The following is a 21,826-nucleotide window of genomic DNA, read 5'->3' as shown; positions in this document are numbered from 1 at the left end:
AGTAGCAAAATCGAGTGGACAAGTAGACATTAGAAATTCTTAGCTAACATTTTTGGTGGGTAGGCGTGAAGATTAGAAAACAAATAATTCCTTAGTCTCGTTGGATTGCGACTAATTCCTACCACCTTGAATCCTTCAAGCTTTTGCAAGCAGGAGTTTGTTTAGGTAGATGTACGTAGTGGATATTTTTCTCGGCGAGAATGACTAGAGATGGTAATCTAAGTATCTAACCACGACCGATCAATTGGTCAAACAAGGAACTCTTCTATTTATCTTTTTTTTTTATAGGAAAGTAAAATTTTAACAATATTAAAGTTAAATCGATACCACTAAAATTTAAACCATAAGAATAATCATACATTATAAGCCATACTAAATAATTATTTTAGTAATTTCTAAAATAAAAATATGGATACTAAGGTAAAAATTTAGAGTTAGAAGAGAGGTAAAATGACTTATTTACTCCAAAATATGAGAGTAAAATATATTTAACTCATGTGTGTTTATATATATTGTAGGTTGAGAGATATATTCTCTTTTTTAGTTTTTGTGATATTTTATAAATTACACCTTACTTTTTACTTATTTTAAAATTCACACTCTGTTTGATAATTTTATAATCCGATCTTTTATTTTTCTCTATAATTTTTATTTAACGCTATTACGTTATTTTGACTAGCTGATATTGATTAAATCACTAAAATACCCTCGTTGAGGATGCTAAATTAACGGAGGGTGTTAAGTAAAATTTGTTCGAGTTATAAAAAAACTCCAATATAGAACGTGGATTATAAAATAAATAAAATGTATAGTATAATTTGTAAAATTTCCTAGTTTTCAACATCAATTTTTAAACTATATAGCATTTGATACGACCAGTTTCCTACGGAAACCTCTTTAGTCCACTCCCATTTTGTGATCAGATACTCCCACGGTTGCACGTAGTGAATCGACAAAGTTGACCGTGGATATAGTAGAATGTCCGCATGTCGCACGTGTTCAATTAAAAGCTTTGACAAGCATCACACTACGAAACGTTTGCCTTTTGACTTCCCATAATATTTGTACTCCCTCGTCTCATCACCTTAAAAATAGACCGGCCTTTAAAACCCAATAAGTAGGATTTCTTATATAGTAAGGGTAAAAGTGTAATATCTAAAAATAATAATTTATCTTATATTATATTTAAGCCCTTAACCCCTCTTTGGTTTAGGATTAAGTTGTCACAGTTATTCCCTAAGTAAATTAACCGTTAATTTAACAAATATTTATTGTTTTAAAAAAAATATATATAAGATTTTATAATAAATGAACGATTAATTTGCTAATTACAAGCTGCACTAGTGTCCCATTAAAGAAGATTTGTAGGGGCCCCACCTTGTATGTAACAAATTGACTAAAGAACTAAAAAGTTGGCACAGTAACAATAGTTCTTATCATTTATATTCAACACTAATGGCAGTAAGTTAAAATTATTAAATATATAAAAACTAGTAGTTAAGGAAAATACGTTTTTTTTTAAATATTTTTATTTATATCACAGGAGACGAGCCGTCTCTCTCTCTTTGGACCTCGTACATGGACTGATACGAGGCCAGGTGCGTGCAGTAGCAAGAAGCGGATGAGCCCATCAATTTGGAACAAGGAGCGAGGGTATAAATGGAATTTTTGGAAAATTTAAATCCACGGCAAGCTTAGGCTCGGCGTTGGTGGGGGGGTAGCCAACGGGCGAAGCCGGAAGTGCGGTAGTTGAGCCGCCGTAGTGCGCGGCTCACCAATCCCGGGGGTTGCGACCGGCGCGTGTCAGTCTCAGCTTTTGGGGTAGGTGAAGATGGCCCACCTCGACCTGGCTCTCCTTGAAGCTTGACTTGTGGAGGAGGCAAACGTTGGCCTGGCGTCAAACTGGACAAACCGGTCCAGCTCAAACCTAATCACCATAAATAAGGAATTTATTGGTAAATATTAAATCAAATGTAAATTTTGAGGGAAATTTGTAAAAATGCCCCTATATTATGGGTTTTTTTTTATAGTTCGAGCCCTAACTTATTGTTTGTAAAAATATTCAGAAAAGTTCCTGAGTTAATTTATCCTCATATTCACTTAACAGAATAAGAATATTTTGTTCTATTTAGATTAATACTTTTAAAATCCTAAAGTTATCCCTACTATCTTATCCCGTAGGAAATGTTAAATAAAATATTGAGGATTAATTTAAATAAAACAGAATGTTCTTATTTTATTAAGCTAATATGAGGTTAAGTCAACTCAGGGACTTTTTGAATAATTTTTTATGAAAGAAAAAAAAAATTGTAAGGGCTTTTTTACAAATTTCTCATAATACTAAAAACCTGAATTATTGCTGAGAGAGGGAACTTTACTATGCACTACTGAACTATTTCTTTTTAGATAGAAAATTTTATTTAATATATAGGACATGCAGTAAAACAATTTGTTAGTGTGTGTGAAATAATTTGATTGTATATTAAAACAAGAGGTGCTTTAGTAGAGATCCCGTGGGGCCTATCTGTCATTAGAAGAGCATCCAATTGTTAATAAACCCCACAAATTGGGTCTATTAAAACAAGTGTTAAGAGTATAATCCTTAAGAATCATTTGGTCTCTATTAGCTTAAAAACTACTTGAAAAGGATATCTAGCATTCCAATGCAAAAGGCACCAAATAGTATTATTATAAGCTACGTTTTGCATGTTGACACAAAAGTTGAGTGTGTGATTCTAGCTTCCACTATAACCAAATAATGGAAAGCAAAGATCATGCTTGCAATTAAGTTTGATTTGTATAATTAATATTGTTGGAGTAGGTGTTATGTTCTTTAATCCGTCATTAGTCACTAACCATGCTTTGGAGATTAATTGCAAAAGAGATGGCAAGTGGGGGTAGTCATGGAGTCCAGCATAATAAGAGTGCAAAAGGAAGTCTCCACCAAACTCTGAGAACTACATTAGTGATAGTTAGTGAGGGTGATTTAGCCATAGTACAAGGTTAGGAGTGCCAATACACTGTATCTGTATTTTGGATTTAAATTAATTTTTCAATTTTCTCAAATATATATATATATATATATATATAATCGCAACATAATGAGTCACGTGTATTCGGCGCGCGAGAAAATAAATTGCAGAAGTCTAAATAATTTCAGTGGTTTGAGACACTTGACTTAAGGTCGATCTTTTATGATAATTCACCAACTACTCTAAAAGCTTACAAAGATAAGTGTAACAGAATTTGAACTTATGACCTCTGACTTTGATATCGTATTAACTCACTAACTACTCTTAAGATTTAAATTATTAGACAGCAATAATTTTTTAAAATTTTATATTCTAACAATTCGACTATGTGTACCGATAGTTTATGTAGTCTTGCATTTATGTGGGCCTAAAACCATAGGGCACATGGGAAATGCACATGTAGGCTAAGTGGTAGTGAATCAAATCCCATTTGAACTATGTCATAGTTTCAAATCTACTCCAATCTTGAAAAAGACCACTTGTAATAAAATAGAAATGTGTGGTATTATTATGTTAGAAAACTAAGCATTTAAATCACGACTAGTTTGTAAGTTGATTTCACTTTATAATCACATCAGTAAACATAGACTAAAACTCGTTGTAAAAAGAAAAAAAAAATAGAAGGAAAATTGACAGGCAACTTTTACCTAAAGTAGCCCTCGTTTGCTAATGTGCATATAAAATGGAATTATTTTGCAAACCATTCCTTAAATATCACTAGAATTCCTTCAACCTTTTTTGCTTAAGTAACCTGCAGTCCCGGTTGCACAACAATATCTACTCAAAGGAGCTAACAATTGGATAAGCTACGCGCATTCCTGGTAATCAAAGTTCAAAACCCAACACTACCCAAACTTCTGTGGAGGAGGTGATAAGTTTTAAGTCCATATTCGAGTGAGTTATTGTGATCAAATTATCTGGGTGTTTATAGTTTGGCCGTCTTGACTCTGTTTAATAGCTCAGCAATATATTAACTTAGCGGCGCGGTTTGATGATGCGACAATTAGAAGAAATGGCTCGATGTTACTAACAACTTGGAGCTTAGATTAAATGACTATGCATGTTGGCTAAAAACTTAGTAAGGCCTAAATGTCTTTGTATCAAGAAAATGTTGGCCTTTTGTTCGACCCATATCTAGCCTTCAAGCTATTGAATAATTAAAAAGAAAAGTTTAAAATTCAATAACTATTAATAACTCTTATAAAGTTAGTAAACACCTCTCACCAAAGAGGTCGTAGGATTGATTCCAATTATAAATAATTGTTATGAAAAAATTTATTCAATAGTTCGAAGGTTTGACTCAATGACTTAGCTTAGCTCAGTTAATTACTCGGCAGCCTAGTGACTTAGAGAAGCAGTTTTTTAATGCATTGGCTTATAGCAATGTCTCAATAGTATTTAGTTCAAAACAATAGCTCGATGATGCATAAACTTAAAACCTAGACTAGATAGCTTAATATATTGACTATAATTTGACGATATCTTAAGTGTCTGTGTATTTAGAGATGATCGATTCTTTGTCCATCCCATATGGCCATATTTAGCTTTGGGCTGTTGAATGATATATATTAGAAAAAAAGGCCTAAGCCCAAATACAAAATTCCTAGCGTTTTAAAGCCCAATAGAAACGTATAAATCCTAAAACTCTTCCCTAAAGGCCTAAACCCTTCCTCTCTAGACTCTCCTTCTTCCTCTATCTCTCTCGGCATGGCCGATCTCGAGCTGCGCTCATGGCGGCTGCGTTCTGGCCCTTACCTCGGAGAAATATCCGCCCTCTCCTTCCTTCATCTCCCCTCCTCTGTCTCTTCTTTTCCCCTCCTCCTCGCAGGTACTCTCTCTCTCTCTCTCTCTCGTCTCTCTTTGTCGCGCTAGTTCTTAAATGCTTTTTCGCCTGATCTAATTTTCTACCGGTCAGGAACTGGATCGCAGATTCTAGTCTACGATATCGAATTCGGGAAACTCATCAACTCGTTTCAAGTCTTCGAAGGCGTTCGTGTTCACGGAGTCGCTCTTCGATCCTCCCAGCCAAAGGAGACGCCTTTCTCAATGGCAGTGTTCGGTGAGAGGAGAGTTAAGCTCTTCCTGTTGCGACTAGAGGATGGAGTTAGGGTGACGATGGAATTGGATCAGAGGTTGCCGGGGTTTGATCACTGGGTTCTTGATGTTTGCTTCTTGGAGGTAATTGCTTTAACGGAAGGACCTTATGTATTTGGTTTTGGTCGACTGATTTGTGGAGTTGACATTGTAGGAGGATGAGATTCTTGGGGTGGGGCTAAGTGATAATTCGGTGGCCTTGTGGGATCTTAAAGCACGTTCTTTGCTTTCCCGAGTGAAATCTCCAGGTTTCTTTGACAATAACTGATAAAATTTGTGTTTTTGATTCCTTATATTTCTTTAGGGGCTTGCCTTATTCTGATATTTTGCAGAGAAATGTCTTTTATATTCATTGAGGATGTGGGGATGCAGCATTCGAGATCTTCTTGTGGCATCGGGAACCATCTACAACGAAGTGAGCGTTTTCATCCCTTTGAGTTGGCTATTACGACCTCTTTTTTCCTGTTGCGAATATAGTTTAAATCAAGTGATGTGTTTTGTAGTTTGTGCTCAACTTTTCACTTGGGCTGAGATAAGTGAATTTGGAACTAGATTTTTCTTGCTAATCGTACTGCCTGAAAAATATATCACGTAGTTTGGGTTAGTAGTCTTGATGTAAACATGAATAGGCAATAAAGTTCGCACTGTATGTTAAGCCACTGTTCTGAGGATCTCTTTTATCACTTCAGAGGAAGTAGACGTACATCCCACACACAGTTGCTCTATTTCCCTTTAAGCATTTGCTTTTGCTTCTAATAAGAATTATATGTAGCTGCATATATCGTTTCGAACGCCTGATGCTCATAATCTTTTGACAGCTGTTCATTGAACTTGTCAATTATTTTGGAGTCTATTCATCTTTGAGTTGTACACTAGCCGACCTATATTGTTGGGAAAAGGCTTCAATGATGATCATGCCGCTCATGGCCTACTTTTATATGAAATGGCAAGAATGATTATTTGTTCTTGCAATAGATGAGGTAACAAATGTGTCAAAAGGCTTAGATATTATGTGTCTGTGTATGTGCATTTGCATATGCATATGTCTTGTGTATCTATAACCACCAAGTTCGGGATGGATTAGTATTGTTCCTCTATGCGTAGGACAAAGGTGTCAAAAGGACAAACGTGTCCAAATTACAAATCAATGTAATTTGGACCTTACTGTTACATAAGTCGCTTATTTGAAAATTATCACACATTGATAACTTAGCATATGTCAAAAGGCTTAGATATTGTGTGTCTGTGTATGTACATTTGCATATGCATATGTCTTGTGTATCTGTAACCACCAAGTTTGGGATGGATAAGTATTGTTCCTCTATGCATAGGACAAAGGTGTCAAGGACAAACGTGTCCAAATTACAAATCAATGTAATTTGGACCTTACTGTTACATAAGTCGCTTATTTGAAAATTATCACACATTGATAACTTAGCCTCTATTATCTCGGCAGATACTTATTTGGAAGCTAATTCCTCAAGTCTCGCTTTCCTCGTCATCTTTCTTGGTTGATTCTGGAAATTCCACCATGGGGAGCCATGAAAGTGTGCCATTTCATCGCCAACAATATGCCACCATTCATTTGAGTAGACTCACAGGGCATGAAGGCTCAATTTTTCGATTAGCTTGGTCTGCTGATGGATCAAAACTGATGTCTGTTTCTGATGATCGTTGGTGGGTCTGCCTTTTCCCTGACATTCTTTCGTTTATGTGAATTTTTGGCTGGCAAACTCCTAGAATCTGCTAACTGCATTTTTTGTGTGTTCTATAATACTTTTCACTTTATTAAATTCATTGTTAGGACAGTGCTCGTATCTGGTTGCTGAGCGGTCAAATAAAAGATTGTAACCGCTTTGAGGAGATTCAAGGTCTTCATGTCATTGAACAATCTGCACTTTTTGGACATAATGCCAGAATATGGGACTGCTACATCTCTGATAATGTAAGGTTTATTATAAATATAGACGTGTTGGTTGCTCTTTGTATTACTGATGGCTAATATAAATGCATAATGATTCTATTTTTGACCGGCAGCTTATGAGATGATGAATATAGTTTGAGTTACATAGCAGAAAGTCAGACACTGTTGCTTAGGAGACATGAATACTTGTTCATATATTTATAATTTTTAAAAGCATATTCATCGAACTATTTATCCAGTTTGTGTATTTTATAGTGCTGAATAAGAATATTTTAAGGTCAACTTACAAATGGAGCCAGTTGTATCTACACAAGGCAGCTAGACATGATATTGTCCTTCTCTCTTTGTTCTATCTTTTGTCATGTTGGAACAGACCCAGTTCTAGGTTTCAAGAGAGGCAATGGCTAGTTTTCTGCAGAGAAACTGTTCTTAGTAATTTCTTCATTGTCCTGAGCCTGTGATCATCGTTACTCATGGGTTAAACAACTACAAGTTTTTGTTTGTTGTATTTGTCTCGCTGTTGCTTTCTCTCTTCTCTTACCTATTAACCTTGGGTATATGAATTTGTTCTGGTAGTTTTATCAACAAAAGAACTCATTAATCTCAATTTCTGGAGCTCTAGTTTGTGTTCATTTTTCTGTAAAAGGACAGTTGGTTTTCAGCAAGTCAACTACTTTCTCAGGCGACTTGCATCATTTCATATGCCTCTGTAAAAAAAACAACTCATTACTGATTTCAATTGCTTATGGAGTTTGTCAAACTGTATTTTCAGTCTATTGCTTTATCAGCTGGTGCTGTGACATGTTGTCAGACATGTCTTATTGTGTAAAATGTCGACTTACTGCTTCATATCAAAATTGCCATTTAGACAGTTATTACTGCTGGTGAGGATTGTACATGCCGTGTTTGGGAAATAGATGGAAATCAGATTATGATGTTCAAGGAGCACATGTAAGTTAATTCATGATGTGCGTACTTTCAGTTAAGCTTACATCAACCAATATACTTCCTTTTTTTCCTTATTTTGTTTGCTTAAGCCATCATTGTGGTTGTGATCTTCCAGTGGAAGAGGAATATGGCGATGCTTATATGATCCAAGTTCTTCACTTCTTATTACGGCTGGATTTGATTCTGCAATCAAGGTACATCAGATTTGTTTGTCTTCATCTAAAGAGAAAACGGAGTACAAGGTGATGTCCAATGAATTGAAGCACTTTACAGAAATCTTTCCAATATCTGCTCCTAAAGTATCAAAACAGCTTGATCTGATGGACAGGTAGCACTAAATTATAGCATATTTTATCTTCGTTCTCTGGTTTTATAATCTTTAAAAGATCTTCAAATATCATTCCTTTTTGTTTTCCATGATACTACTGCCTGCTTCTAGTGCCCCTGCCATTTTGTATCCTGGATAAAAAAGAAAGGATAACAATCATTAGATAGAAGCAAAGTTTGAAGATAGGAAGCCGTTAAACTATCTATTAAAAATTCATCTTGTAGGTAGGTATCTTCTACAAAAGATGTAGGCCCTGTAGATACTCTGCCAATAACTAGGGAGATCTGACTGGTTGGCCAAGTTTGAATTTGAAAATGTTTTGATGAATTAATCTTTTGTGACTATATGTTACGAGACATGTCCTTAACATCCCAATATTTAGAAGGATAATTTGCCTTACTTGGGTGAAAGTACATTGGTAACCATGATGAACTTCAACTTAAATTTGATTTTGCATTTCTATGTGTTATTAGTTTGTCTCCTGAGTATACCGATATTGTACGAGTCTTCTACACGGGTTGAAGGACAAGTTCAACTAGGCATGGTTGTCAATCTGTTACTAGATTCACACACTATGCTGATAAAACAATTACAAGCAAGTCTCCTTTAATATGGACTGTTCTGGTCATCCTTAAGAAATATTTTGCTGTTAGTGAGAGAAAGAATGCTGAATGAATGATTTCACAAGTATTTCTGGACCTTTCCTCGTTGGAAATATTATCTTTCCTTTTAGCTCTTCTACAATTTTGTAGATATTGTATATGGATTGGAAACACATTTAACAAACACTTACGAAAGCAATCTCTTATCAAAAGGTTAGTTCTTTCATCAGGTACACTAAAATTGGCATTGACTGTTCTTTGCTGCAGACACAAAATTTTGAACTCTATAATAAGAAGTCTCTCTGCAGCAATGAGCAATTTTCTTCCTTGTGTAAATGTAAAAGTTAAATAAGCTGCCTTATATAGGATCCATCTAACATTATCTCCATTTGACATCTAATTTGGTGCAGCAAAAGCGAATATGTCCGTTGCCTTCATTTTACTCAAGAAAATATACTTTTTGTTGCCACTAACAATGGCCACCTGCATCATGCTAAATTCTCTAATTCCAAGGATGTCAGATGGACTGAAGTTGTCCAAATTAATGAAGAAGCACCAATTATTTGCATGGATATAATATCACTGCACTCAAAATTCTCTTTACATAGTGAAGATATTATTGCCCTTGGAGATGGTAAAGGGAATGTGACTATTGCTAGAGTCATAAATGGTGATGCTACACCTGAAGTGTCTTCATTCTTTACCTGGTCAGCTGAAAAAGAGAGACAGCTGCTAGGTGTTTACTGGTGCAAATCTCTGGGATGTAGGTTCGTGTTATTTGATTATATTTTGTCCTCCACTTCTTTGTGGTAATTGATTGTTCTCTTATATATGTTCTTGCCTTTTACCCTTTTCATCAAACAGACATCTTTTCACAGCTGATCCAAGAGGAGTGCTTAAGTTGTGGAACATAGGGGATGCTTTACAAGCTGATGCTCATGATGCCACTAGAAGTTATAAGTTGACCCTCATTGCGGTATTTGAATCTTGTTTTGGTGCACGAGTCATGTGTATAGATGCATCATCTAAAGATGAGGTAATTATGTAGCACATATGCGATATGTGGACTTGTATCTAGCTGCATATGCATTCGATATTTAATTATTCTTAAATTGATGAAGATATATGTTAAGCAAGGTGTGAATTAAGGAATAATAGATCTTGAAGAGGAATATGGAAGATAGATAATTCTCTATACAAGAACTTGTGAATGTTTTGCGATAATTGTACTTAAAAAAGTTAATATACTAAGGCTTGAATAATGCATATGTGGGTCATATGCGGGTTAGCCTTACGTGGGTGCAATGGGAACCTGCAAACTCCTATGTGCCTGCCTAGCTAGGTGCATGGCCTGCATTTTAGAGCAGTGTGGAGAGAGACATCTTTGCATGTGGAACTTTTGGCCGCTCAAATCTTATCTTGCGTATTGGGATATATTATAAATTATATTAAGCTTCAGAAATTTTTGTTGGTAAATGTGTGCAAGAAGCTCATAAAATACCAAAGTCGCGGTGTTAGATAGGTAATCTAGTTAGTCACTTGTAGAAGCATTCCTGACCATGCTTTGCTCTTTAGAGACCTAGACAATCCTTGGTGATGGAAAATAGGCTTTCTTGTTATCTCTTGTTATTTAATTGATTGTCTATTCTCTATACCATTATTCGAAAAGGATTTTACTATTACCTCAACAAAAATGCGGCCGTAGTGCAAATGGAGAAACAACTTAAACATGATTCGGACTATTGTCCAGCTTAATTAGATGTGCTTTATTTTGCTTGTAGATTTTGGTATGTGGTGATAAAAGAGGAAATATCGCTGTCTTTCCATTGTCAGAGGGCTTGCTATCAACTGATTGCAGGAAGACACAGGAGAAGATTCCTCTGCTTGATCGTTTTAAAGGTGCCCATGGTATTTCTAGTGTCAACAGTGTGTGTATTGGTATCTCAAACTTGGACCATGTTGAAATACACACGGTAAGACCTAAATTTGAACTGCACCCTCATATTTGAGGACAGAATAAATTGTGTAATTTGTCTTCTTGAAATTGTAGACTGGAGGAGACGGGTGTATCTGCCTTTTCAAATATGGCAAAAAGACTCAGAAGGTAGAGTTTGTTGGCATAAAACAAGTGAAAGAGTTGAGCACAATTCAATCCGTTTTTGCTAACTTCATCTCTATGGGAGATTTAGCACTGGGCAATTATGTAATAGGTTTCACAGCTGCGGATTTCATTGTGTGGAACCTAAAAACTGAGACTAAGGTACATCAGTTTGGGGTCACTACATTGTCATTTCATTAGAACCAGTATGTTTTGGTTTCTAATGCACCATTGTGAATGCTTGCAGACACTCCAAATTCCTTGTGGAGGATGGCGCCGACCCTTTAGTTATTTTCTTGGAACAGTTCCTGAAAGCCAGAATTGTTTTGCCTATGTGAAGGTTTGTCTAACAAAGTGCCTTTTTTTTTGTAACATCCAAATTGGAATCTTCTCACGGCTATCTACTTGACCTCCATACTTTTAATCTATTTGATAGTTAGATACCTCAAGACTCAATCATACAGTGTTAGTCTTTTTATTCCCTTTTGAGAATGGCTAATATCTACATCCACCTTGTTGCTGTTTATTCTGTACTCTTGCACTTTGAGAAATGAGAATTTAATTCCATGTTCACAACTATTTTGTATTTGTGAGCTGAATAAAGTGCATATGCTATCATTTATCATTTATCTCTGTCTCTGGGAATTCCATTACTCTGGACTCGCTTTTCTGCATGTTAAATGCAAAGATTTTTCTTTTTAATCTTTTTGCTGAAATCTTTCTTCATCGCAGGCTAATTTCGATTTTCCTCTTTTCAGGATCACACTATTCATATTCATAAAATCTGGGTGCCAGATCATGAAAGAAAGTTGTTTCCTTTAGCTTTGCATATGCAGTATCATGGGCGAGAAGTGCACTCCGTATGTTTCCTTGCTTGTAAATGGCAACCAAATCCAATGGAGAACCTCTATACATGGATTGCGACAGGGTGTGAAGATGGAACAGTGCGGTTAGCAAGGTTTGGATGTTGATCCTTCATTTTTAATGTTTTTGGAGACATACTGGAACAGTTTATTGTCAAGTTCCATATTTTAAGTTTTCAATATACAATGTTATCTCTTCTTCAATGATAATTTGTTTAGGACTCTGAATAAGATTTTAGCAAACAATTTTTTTTTATATTCTAACAGATGTCTACCTAGGTTTCTTTATACTTCGAAGTTTCTTTTTCTTTTTCTTTTTCTTTCTCTCTCTCTCTCTCTCTCTCTTGGCAAAGAGGAAGGAACCAAGGACAGTATGAGCCATATAATCTAGATGGAACATAGAACTTGTGTTTTCTGTCGGCATTTTATCTAAACCTACATTAGGTAGATTATGCCTCCAAAATTTGTCCAATTGGTACATTGAAGAAAGGGAACAGGTGGGACAGGTGAGATTTGAATTGAATTAGTAATGTAACACAATTTTTTGTTCCATCCAAATTATGCCGAATTTAGGAGAAAAAAAATATGTAGGCAAAACTGCAAAATTCTTATTTTACTAGTCCCACTAGTCATTGCATTTTGTGATGCCATGAAACTAACTAAATTTATTTTCAGCTTGTGTTGCTTTATAAATAGATTTGTAAAGGAGAAATTGTTTGAAATAGCCATGAATCATGATTTTATGTGTTGACCTCATTGAAATTATGCTTAAGCTGTCTGTTTTTCTGCCCTCTGTGCAGTAATTTTTGTGTATCATGGTATTGCTATCTTCCTGGTTTAGAGATTATTTCAGATTGTTCTAAGTTAAGCTAATTTGGATGCTTGGTGCAGATACTCGCCCACTGGTGCTGGCACATGGCACGAGTCTAAATTGCTTGGTGAACATGTTGGCGGATCAGCTGTGAGGTCCATATGTTTCATAACAAAGATCTATAAATTCAGAGGTCAAAACCATGTTGATGACGGATATATGAAATATCCTTTAATCAACAATGGAGATGACCATTGTATACTTGTTTCTGTTGGTTCCAAGCAAGTTTTAACTTCTTGGGTTTTACGAAATATGACACTAGAATCTGGAGAAGCACATTCGGATGATATACTGAACAAATCTGAACATATCTCAACAATCTCCAACAGTGAATTTCCATATATGTCTTTCCAATGGCTTTCCACTCATATGCCACCAAAGTTTTCCAGCAGTAGGCAGAAAGTTAAAAATATAACAGAAATATCTGAATATGGACAATCTTTAGCATCTGCTGAAACACCCAAATCACTCTCAGCTAAGGGAAAGAAAGCAAAGCCGAAATCAACTACGTCGGATCAAATTGAAAACGATTGGAGATACTTGGCGGTCACTGCTTTTATTGTAAAACATACTGATAGCAGGTAATATTACAGTGCATGGCACCTGTGTTCTATATTCTCTACTGCTAATTTGTTTGTGCTTTTGTTTGAAGTAAACTAAGCTTCTTTCTCTCCTGGATATGTCAGGTTAACGGTATGTTTCGTGGTTGTTTCCTGTTCGGATGCTACAGTTATACTGCGTGCTCTTCTTTTGCCTTATCGGCTGTGGTATACAATCTTAGTCCAAATGCCATTATCCCCTTACGCTTAACTCCTAATATTTGTGTTTTAAAGTGGTTATATTTCTCTAGCATGCAGTATGATGAATTCTTTCTTATAGAACTGCTTTTCTACAGGTTTGATGTTGCTTTATTGGTTCCACAAAGGTCACCAGTGCTAGCTTTACAGCATATTGTTGTTGCTGGACATGCCAAATGTAAAGGTTAATTCTTTACTATTATGGCCTACAGAGTTTCTTGCATGTTTCTGTTCATTTCATTGGAGCTTAGAACCTTTCAGTTGTTGTCAGAATATACAAAATCCATGGCCACATTCATGATGTTAGTATTGTTTATTTGAATCATTATAATGGAAATGTCAAAAATATATTAGTTGAGAGCTAGTAAATGCTTTTGTATTTTCTGATGGATGCTTTTATAATTTATACTGGAAAAACCAAAAGGTGTGTCCAGTGCATGGGATACCCTAGCCAATGTGAGATTCTGGGAGTGCTTGTGAACATGTCAGTCATAACAATCTCATAGTTTCTGTTGTTAAAGTGTTAAAATTATTTAAACCTATGATCCTTAAAAGGATCCTACTATATGGATTATTACCTTACTTTTCACAGTACCTTTTCTTTTCTTTCCAGATGAGGTTTCTAATAGGAATACATATATTGTTATCAGTGGATCAACCGATGGAAGCATTACCTTTTGGGATCTTACAGAAACTGTTAAAAAATTTATGCAAGTAGTATTGGAGGTTCGACCGCAGATGCTTATTGATTGTCAGAAACGACCTCAAACAGGAAGAGGGAGCCAGGGTGGTCGAATGTGGAGATCTTTGATTAATCAATTCTTTGAAAGGAGAACTGAAGATGGTTCCAGCCAAAAGAGTAGTAGCAATTATATTAATGGCAAAGGTAATGATGAAAATTTATGTGAGGGTCCATGTATGCAAGAAAGTGAAGCTGTAAACTGCCAGACATGTTGTCGACAATTCACAAGTTCCACTAACTGCCATAAGCCAGAAAAGCTTTCCAATAGCTTGACGCCTGATTTAGAAGAAGTAAAACCATTGTATATTCTAAATTCGGCTCACCAGTCAGGTGTCAACTGTCTACATGTATCAGAGATTGATTGCGTGGATGCACGATCTGAGAAAACTTACTGTGTCTTAACTGGTGGTGATGATCAGGCATTGCATTGGCTCTGCTTTCAGTTGGAAGTGCAAGCTACAAAAGCAGATTCTCGCAATATAAAGCCAGATGATATTAGAAAATCTCTCCAGAATGGGATAGGTAGGGACTTATTATCTGAATAGCCATTTCCTTTATTATTCTATCTGCAGTTTATTAACTGGATGATGGTTTATTGCAGCACCTAGCCTTGTGAAATGTTCTTATTTTGGTTTGGCTAATGACCTCAAGCTTAGAATTTTACATCAAGATAGCATTGCATCAGCTCACAGCTCAGCTGTGAAAGGTAGCTGTTACTTGGCTTCTTATCTTATGGCAACTTAGGATATTTTCTTGCATATCTTTTTTCACTTTAGTTGAGCACTGTCCATTTTACTGAATGGTTGTAAGGAACGCGTTGAACCAACCTATCCGCCACTCAACTGCAAATTAATCTTACAAAAACACAAAGTAGTATGTCATCTGCAAATGCATGCTACAACTGTTGAAGGCATATCTTTTACTGCTACTCTGTTTGTAGGTATTTGGACAGATGGTATGTGGGCTTTCTCTACTGGTCTTGATCAACGAGTCAGATGTTGGCAGATTGATCCGTCTGGAAAATTAAAAGAGCATGCTCATCTTATTATAAGCGTGCCTGAGCCGGAAAGCCTGGATGCTGTCATGTGTGACAGGTAGGGCCGGGGGGGGGGGGTGGGGGCCTTTCATCATCTTAGTCTTTCCTGCTAGTATTCAGTTTATGTTAACCTCCGCAACAAATCAGTCATTCATTGTTCTTTATGGTCTGCAGGAGCCGATACCAAATTGCAATTGCTGGAAGGGGCATGCAAATGGTAGAGTTTTCTGCATCTAAAGATGAGTTTGATAACTGATATACCATGGTCTCTGAAATGTGACGGCGTCACTCCCCAAGACCAACACCTGCGCCCTTTGCAGTCATTTCTCTGGCTGAAACCTTGAAAGGGGCAGTCAGTTATTTTATGCTCTGCATTTGCTGAAGATAGAGGCGTTATTTATTTCCTCCGGATTGAAAAGAGATCTAATCGAAGCTGATGAATGATGACAAATATACAACTAGAAGTTCTTGTAGACCCCCATCTTTTTATCAGATGGCTTCTAAGATTAGTGCTTTCGCTGATGATCTGCAAAGGTCAACGGTTGAACTGCTTGGTATATTCTAATTTCTCCATTATCCTGAGAAATCTATTGTATCCTATGTGAAATAGACAGCAAAAAAGAAGTCCAATACTTGTATCTGTAATTTGTTGAGCTACTCTCTACACTTCTGGCCTTCATGAGGAAATTTATTGTTCTTCTTGGATTTTGTTTACCTATGCATGCTCAACGGAGTCATATATCAGATCACAGTCAGAGAATGACAAAAAGGAATGCAATAAGTCTGCACTCCTCGCTATAACATAATTCTAGAGAAAAGTTCGCAATTTTGACCTATCTCTGCATTCTATCACTGGCACACCCAAAAAAAAAAAAAAAAAAAACTCATTTTATTATAATTTTTAAATATTATAGTCGCTTCGTAGTAATATGGTTTAAACGAGGAGTTTGAAAATAGACAACTTTTAAGGAAAAAAAGAAAAAAAACTAGATTTGGGTTTACTTGGAAGGATATTCTCGAAACCAATAGAACCTCACAAAATCCATCAAGCTGCTGCTGTCTCTTATTGGGTTTGACCTAAACCTCCTCATTTGATCCCCATCTCACCCCATACTCCCATAGCAATTATAACCTCTCTCTCTCTCTCTCTCTCCGATCGAATCCTAAAGCAACGAAGTCCTCCTAGAGTCCTAGGAGTCGAGGCGAGGGAGCGATATGGGATTCGGATTTGTGGTCGGAATACTCGGCGGCCTGCTTCTCGCCCATGCCGCCTACAACACCATCCAATGTAATCTTGATTAGATCAAACCGTATCCTTCTTCTTGCTCTTTAGTAGATCAATGGATTCCTTGAACGTGTCTCATCTGATCCAATTTCGTGTTGCAGACAGGGGGGTGCTAAAGATCATGGAGGAAGAGTTCTCGGGGCCTCCTACCAATGTATACCCGCATCTCAAAATCTCTTTTTGATGGCTTTTTGATGACATTATGGATTGGATCCTTTTGTGTTTTGGTGATTACTGTTGGTCTTGAATCATAGGTGGTGATGGAGCTGCTTCTAGGGTTTGCTCTGTGCTTGTGGGCTGGGTTGGCTGTGCCGGCGAGGTTCCTTTCTATACTATCGGACTCGGATGAGAACAGGTGTATATCCTCTCCTTAGATCATGAAGAAAATCTTCTGTTACTTGGTCGGATTATAAATTTTCAAAAAAATAAGAAGTAGATGTGGTAGCGTTGTAAGGTCTCTCCTATGCCTCATGTTCAGAAGTTGTTTAGATTTTATGAGGTCTGGATTTGCTAGTCGGGGTGCTAGTCAGAAGTGAGGTGGCTTCAAGTTTGGATGTGGGAGTGAAAAATTGATGGCTCATGGTTGTGTCTTAGCACATAGAGAGTGGCTAGCAGCTTAGAATGATCCTTCTTTTCCCGTTCAGATCTATGTATTGTTCTTAGTTAGATTAGGTGATATCAAGTCTTTTCTTCCTTCCTCCCACATCAATTTCAGTCTTCTCGTCCAGTTCAAGGCATTTTCTGTAGTTCTATATTAATAAAATCACTCCTGCTTATCGGTGCATTATGCTGTCCCTTGAACATGATCAAACCCCAATTATACATTATGTTGTATAAAAGCCATTGAGGCAGATTAGTTTAACCACATCTCTGTTTTGATTGAGATGGAAAATGTTTCGAGTTCTATTTAGTGCCCTTTGTGAATGCTATTGATGTATAGGATATACTATATGGCAAGTATGTTTACTGTATGGCTTAACTAATAGCCAGCACTTCTGCACATATAGCAATTTTACCCTACTAATAAGCAACACCTTCCCATGTATTACAATTTTACTGCTGCGATGTAGGACATCCTATGTGGCGATAGCATTTATGAGGACACTACACAGGAACTGTAGCATACTCTTTTCAGATGCTGTGCATTAGTAGCCACGAGTTATTGTCATTTTCTTTTTTCCTTTCACATTTCAAATTTCAATAGTTCAAAGTTGCTTCAATATCAACTTGTTGATGGCATCCTGCATATTGGATCCATGGTTTGAAGGATCGGCCGACGCCGATTTGGATCATTGATTGGGATCGGGTGTGATTTGGATCGGCAGATCCGAGCCGATCCTCTTTCACTATTTCTCTCTCTCTCTCTCTCACTATTTCTCTCTTTTTCTTTCACTATTTCATTTTCTCTCTCTTTCACTATTTCTCTCTCTACCTTAGCTATTGTTTCCCGGACATAGAAATATAGCTCTGACAAACTCCACCGACGCAGATCCAATTTTGACAACCTTGGCTATGTGATTTATTTTATCTTATTTCTTTCTCTCTCTTATTTCTTTGTTGTAGTTTTTTTTCTTTTCTCCTTTACTATGGCAGAGTTTTTCTTTTCATTTCTTTCTCTCTCTCTCTCTCTCTCTCTCTCTCTCTCTCTCTATCTCTCGTTGCAGTAGTTTTAAGTTAACTTAGTATTTTTTTAGTTTTTAAGCTTCATATGTAAGTAATTATTATTTTCTAATTTTTCTCTTTTTTAAATTTAAAAAAAATGCTCTTACATTTTTAGAGCATCTCCAATGCTTGCTCCATATTTGGAGCCTTTGGGCTCCAAATATGGAGCCAAAAATGGAGCAAGAGCCCGGTGTACTCCAATGCACCGGGCTCCATATATATTATAAAATAATATAATATATATTATTATATTAGCTATTTTAAATTGCTTAATAGATTATCTTAGCGTTATTATTTTTTATTAAAAAATATATGGTTAGAAAACTCTCATCGAGATCTTTAAAATAAGATTAATATTCAATAGTTTTAGAAGTAATTTTAAATTACTAATTTTTTAATTAAACGCATCGAAATTACATTACACGAAATAAACATCGAAATAAGCATTACATGTCATTAACTAAAAATATCAAAATTACATTACCTAAAATAAGCAGAAATTAGCCAAACATAATAAAAGCAATAGATGTTTAATATTCTGGTAAGTCATCTCCGTAGCCACCGGTTCCGGTTCCGTAGCCACCGGTTCTAGTTCCGTAGCCACCTTCTATTTCATGTTTGATGTATTTCATATCTAATGTATTTTAATTTTTAATATTTACATTGGGGATAATTTTGAGTAATTATATTTTAGAATACATAATTTATTAGACTCATTTTTATAAATAATAAAAAAATTTAAATTTAAATTAACTCAAAAATAATTTAATATTAGACTCATTTTTATAAATAATAAAAAATTAAAATTAAAATTAACTCAAAAGTAATTTAATATTAGACTCATTTTAAAGGTCTCGATGAGACCTTTCCAATGGTATTATTTTTGTTAAAAATCGATTAGTAAAACTAATTATATACTTAGCTTAACTAACTAAATTATTTAACAAAGGATACAAATGAAATTAAAATTATTGAATATAACACTTATTGGGCAATTTTGGCATTTTCAAAAAGTTGATGTGACAAATGGAGCCCGGTTCCATTTTCATGGTGGGGCTCCAAATTTGGAGCCCCACTATTCATGGCTCCAAATTTGGAGCCCCATATAGAGCCCAGTTGGAGCTCCACCAGGCTCCAAATTTGGAGTTTTGGAGCCCGGTTGGAGATGCTCTTAAATAATATTTAATATTTTATGTAATTAAAAATAACCTTATCCAATCTGAGCGGCCGATCTGATCGATATGTATCGTTTTTCGAAGAGGCCAATCCCGATTCTGGTTCCAATTTTTCAAACCTTGATTGGATCATTTGGGTAAGCAACTATTTTTCCATCTTTTACTAAACAAGAGCAGCCCAACATTAGTTTGGTCAGTGCTAATCATTTCTGGTCATTTGATTGTGAGGACTGAACAGGAGTAGGTTGATTGTAACAAAAGGGATGCTAGGTTGAGTATATAGTTGAATCTGTTTATGATAAAGGAAAGGTATGCTGATCCACAATTGGAGCATATATGATGAGTATCTGTAGATTGACTGGTGATATTGCATATCATGTTAATTCGTGTCTATTCGCCAGTACTCTGACTTTGTATTTTGTTTGTCTCACATCTATTGCGGTTTGTCCTTAAGTTCCTAGCTTGATTCAACTAAATAGTAAGTTAGCCTTCTTGATCTACATAAGAGCTGTTTCACTTTTGGCTCTTCCAGTTCTATCTCTTCGGTTGGTGTTGTAAAGTCAACATGGGCTATGACAAGTGCCTGTTATTTCAAAAGGAACTTACTCTTTTATGTATGAGATTTTTGAAATTATTATTGGATAGTTTTATAACAGTTTCTGTGACCTTTTTAACATATGGAATATGCTTTTCCTTCTTTTGTGACAAAACATTCATCTAAGTACAAAAGAAGGTGCAAAAGGTTGTGGCATATTTGAGTAATGCATATACATTGACGGATTTATGATTTAATGACTTATGTCATGTGATGTGGTAGGTCATATCAGTAAGTTATGTCGACTCATCTTGTAGAGAACATGTTATTTTCAAATTAATTTGCTTCTGTTTATATGAACTTTGAAGTTCATAATATAAATATTGATATCTGGTGCCATTTTGCATGTTAAAATTTGAACTGTTGTAAAGTCTCTTAACTTAGATTCCTTTGCAAATATAAATGAACTTAAGGAATTCTGTTTGGTTATTTACTTATTTAGATACCATAAGATTGATTCATCTAATTTTCCTTGTGCCTAATGAGACTCGTTTCATAGGCAATCAGTCTCTCACTATTACTTTATAGGATGGAAATTTAGAATTAATTCTCAAGGAGGTTTCCACAAAATTTTTAGAACCCTGTTTAACCTTTTAGTGGAACCTTTACCTTTGACTTTGGTCCTCTAATGCCATATTGGTAGGAAAAAAAGGCTTAGATGAAATGACATTCTTGCTATGTTTTCCAAATGCGCATCATTCCTTTATGTGTTCCACAATGATAAACTTGAAAATGCTCCAACAGAGTGCAAGTTTGTTGACCCTTTCCTATGCACTATCAAAAAGGAATTTGCTTGAATAAATTGACAGCGCTTGGATTGTGTTTGATAAAGAGTTTATATTCTATCTGACAATCAAGAAGGATCTACTTCCTAATTGAATTGCTTATAATTGACAATCAAGAAGGATCTACTTGTTTGGACCTTGATGAAATGTTCTTTGATGGCAGTGGAAGATTATTTGGGAGATATAGTAATTATATGATATTTCACCATATAATGAATATCATGCTAATTTAATGAACCTGCATTTGAAATGCAGGATAACTGCTCTACCAGCCAACATGGACTTCATGATCTTCAATCACCGTGGAAAGGTGCTTCCCTGCAATAAAGAATTGAAGTTGAAGATGTAGAATACAAATGGGAGTTTAGAGTAGGAAAAATGTGACTTTAGTAATTGGTTTAATTTTCTAGAAAGTTGATGCCACCCAGGACTGTTTCTTATTTCTTACTCAAGAAGTTGAGCATTTTCTTCCTTGAAACACAGGGTGAAAGGATGTATTAATTTAACCTGCGGCTTTTTTCACTTAATTTGTTTGGTAATGATTTCTGGTGTGCAATATATGTTCTTTTTTCGGTAGTGTAAGAAGAAATTCACTGAACATGGTCTATTGGAAGTTTTTATTGTTAATATATATATCTATGTCTATCTCCATAACTAGGAAATTATGGAAATCTTCCATCTTTATTTGGGGTTTTTGGAAGTCACCAATCAACTCCGTCATTATAAAAGACATTCTCAGTCTTTTTTTTTTTTCTCGCTGAAATATTATTTCCTTTCTTTCTTTTTGTATATCTGGAAAAGAAGAAGAAAAGAGATAGGTGTCTTTTACTTTTGAAAAATAGAATTTGCTCTCTTATACACTAAACAGAGCTGCTTCTCCAGTTTGCTTTATTGTGTAATTTACATGTACTGCAACAGCTTTAGTTCAAAAATGATCATTTCTTGGGTTCATCTTAGGTGTTTTTCTGATTATTACTTGAGAACAAATA

At 35.6% G+C, this 21,826-nt stretch overlaps 2 protein-coding genes across 4 annotated transcripts; both read left to right on the top strand.

The window, feature by feature from the left end:
- The first annotated feature begins 4,704 nt into the window (after nt 1-4,704).
- Nucleotides 4,705-16,049, top strand: LOC140798788 (uncharacterized). 3 transcript variants are annotated; one of them, XR_012110907.1, is made up of 22 exons: nt 4,705-4,860; nt 4,948-5,210; nt 5,281-5,374; nt 5,459-5,541; nt 6,583-6,803; nt 6,936-7,071; nt 7,919-8,001; nt 8,114-8,326; nt 9,339-9,695; nt 9,793-9,964; nt 10,710-10,901; nt 10,979-11,188; nt 11,274-11,366; nt 11,785-11,984; nt 12,781-13,341; nt 13,447-13,527; nt 13,656-13,741; nt 14,171-14,629; nt 14,719-14,821; nt 14,901-15,005; nt 15,240-15,393; nt 15,510-16,049. XR_012110907.1 is itself a non-coding variant. In XM_073152834.1 (21 exons), exons 1-21 carry the CDS (start codon nt 4,740-4,742, stop codon nt 15,589-15,591), a joined length of 4,152 nt encoding a protein of 1,383 aa, XP_073008935.1. In that variant the 5' UTR covers nt 4,705-4,739; the 3' UTR covers nt 15,592-16,049. The 3 variants fall into 3 exon arrangements, 2 of the variants coding, with proteins under 2 accessions (XP_073008935.1, XP_073008934.1); XM_073152834.1 differs by having other exon boundaries at nt 13,656-13,735; nt 14,171-14,821; XM_073152833.1 differs by having other exon boundaries at nt 14,171-14,821.
- A 250-nt stretch (nt 16,050-16,299) lies between these two features.
- LOC140798789 (membrane magnesium transporter-like) lies at nt 16,300-21,470 on the top strand. The gene is made up of 4 exons (XM_073152835.1): nt 16,300-16,623; nt 16,722-16,774; nt 16,875-16,975; nt 21,093-21,470. Exons 1-4 carry the CDS (start codon nt 16,551-16,553, stop codon nt 21,184-21,186), a joined length of 321 nt encoding a protein of 106 aa, XP_073008936.1. The 5' UTR covers nt 16,300-16,550; the 3' UTR covers nt 21,187-21,470.
- Nucleotides 21,471-21,826: the final 356 nt, after the last annotated feature.

This window comes from Typha latifolia, chromosome 12 (genome assembly GCF_019914945.1).
Source record: "Typha latifolia isolate L0001 chromosome 12, TyphaL0001v2, whole genome shotgun sequence".
Taxonomy (NCBI): Eukaryota; Viridiplantae; Streptophyta; class Magnoliopsida; order Poales; family Typhaceae; genus Typha; species Typha latifolia.
This window is presented reverse-complemented; position numbering and strand designations above follow the sequence as displayed.

Bases quoted from the DNA above. Each gene is read 5' to 3' on its own strand.
- LOC140798788 (XM_073152833.1), top strand. From the start codon at position 4,740: ATGGCCGATCTCGAGCTGCGCTCATGGCGGCTGCGTTCTGGCCCTTAC. The intron at 4,861-4,947 runs GTACTCTCTCTC...TCTACCGGTCAG, and splicing joins TTTTCCCCTCCTCCTCGCAG to GAACTGGATCGCAGATTCTA. The intron at 9,965-10,709 runs GTAATTATGTAG...TTTTGCTTGTAG, and splicing joins ATGCATCATCTAAAGATGAG to ATTTTGGTATGTGGTGATAA.
- LOC140798789 (XM_073152835.1), top strand. From the start codon at position 16,551: ATGGGATTCGGATTTGTGGTCGGAATACTCGGCGGCCTGCTTCTCGCC. The intron at 16,624-16,721 runs GTAATCTTGATT...TTCGTGTTGCAG, and splicing joins CGCCTACAACACCATCCAAT to ACAGGGGGGTGCTAAAGATC. The intron at 16,976-21,092 runs GTGTATATCCTC...TTTGAAATGCAG, and splicing joins TCGGACTCGGATGAGAACAG to GATAACTGCTCTACCAGCCA.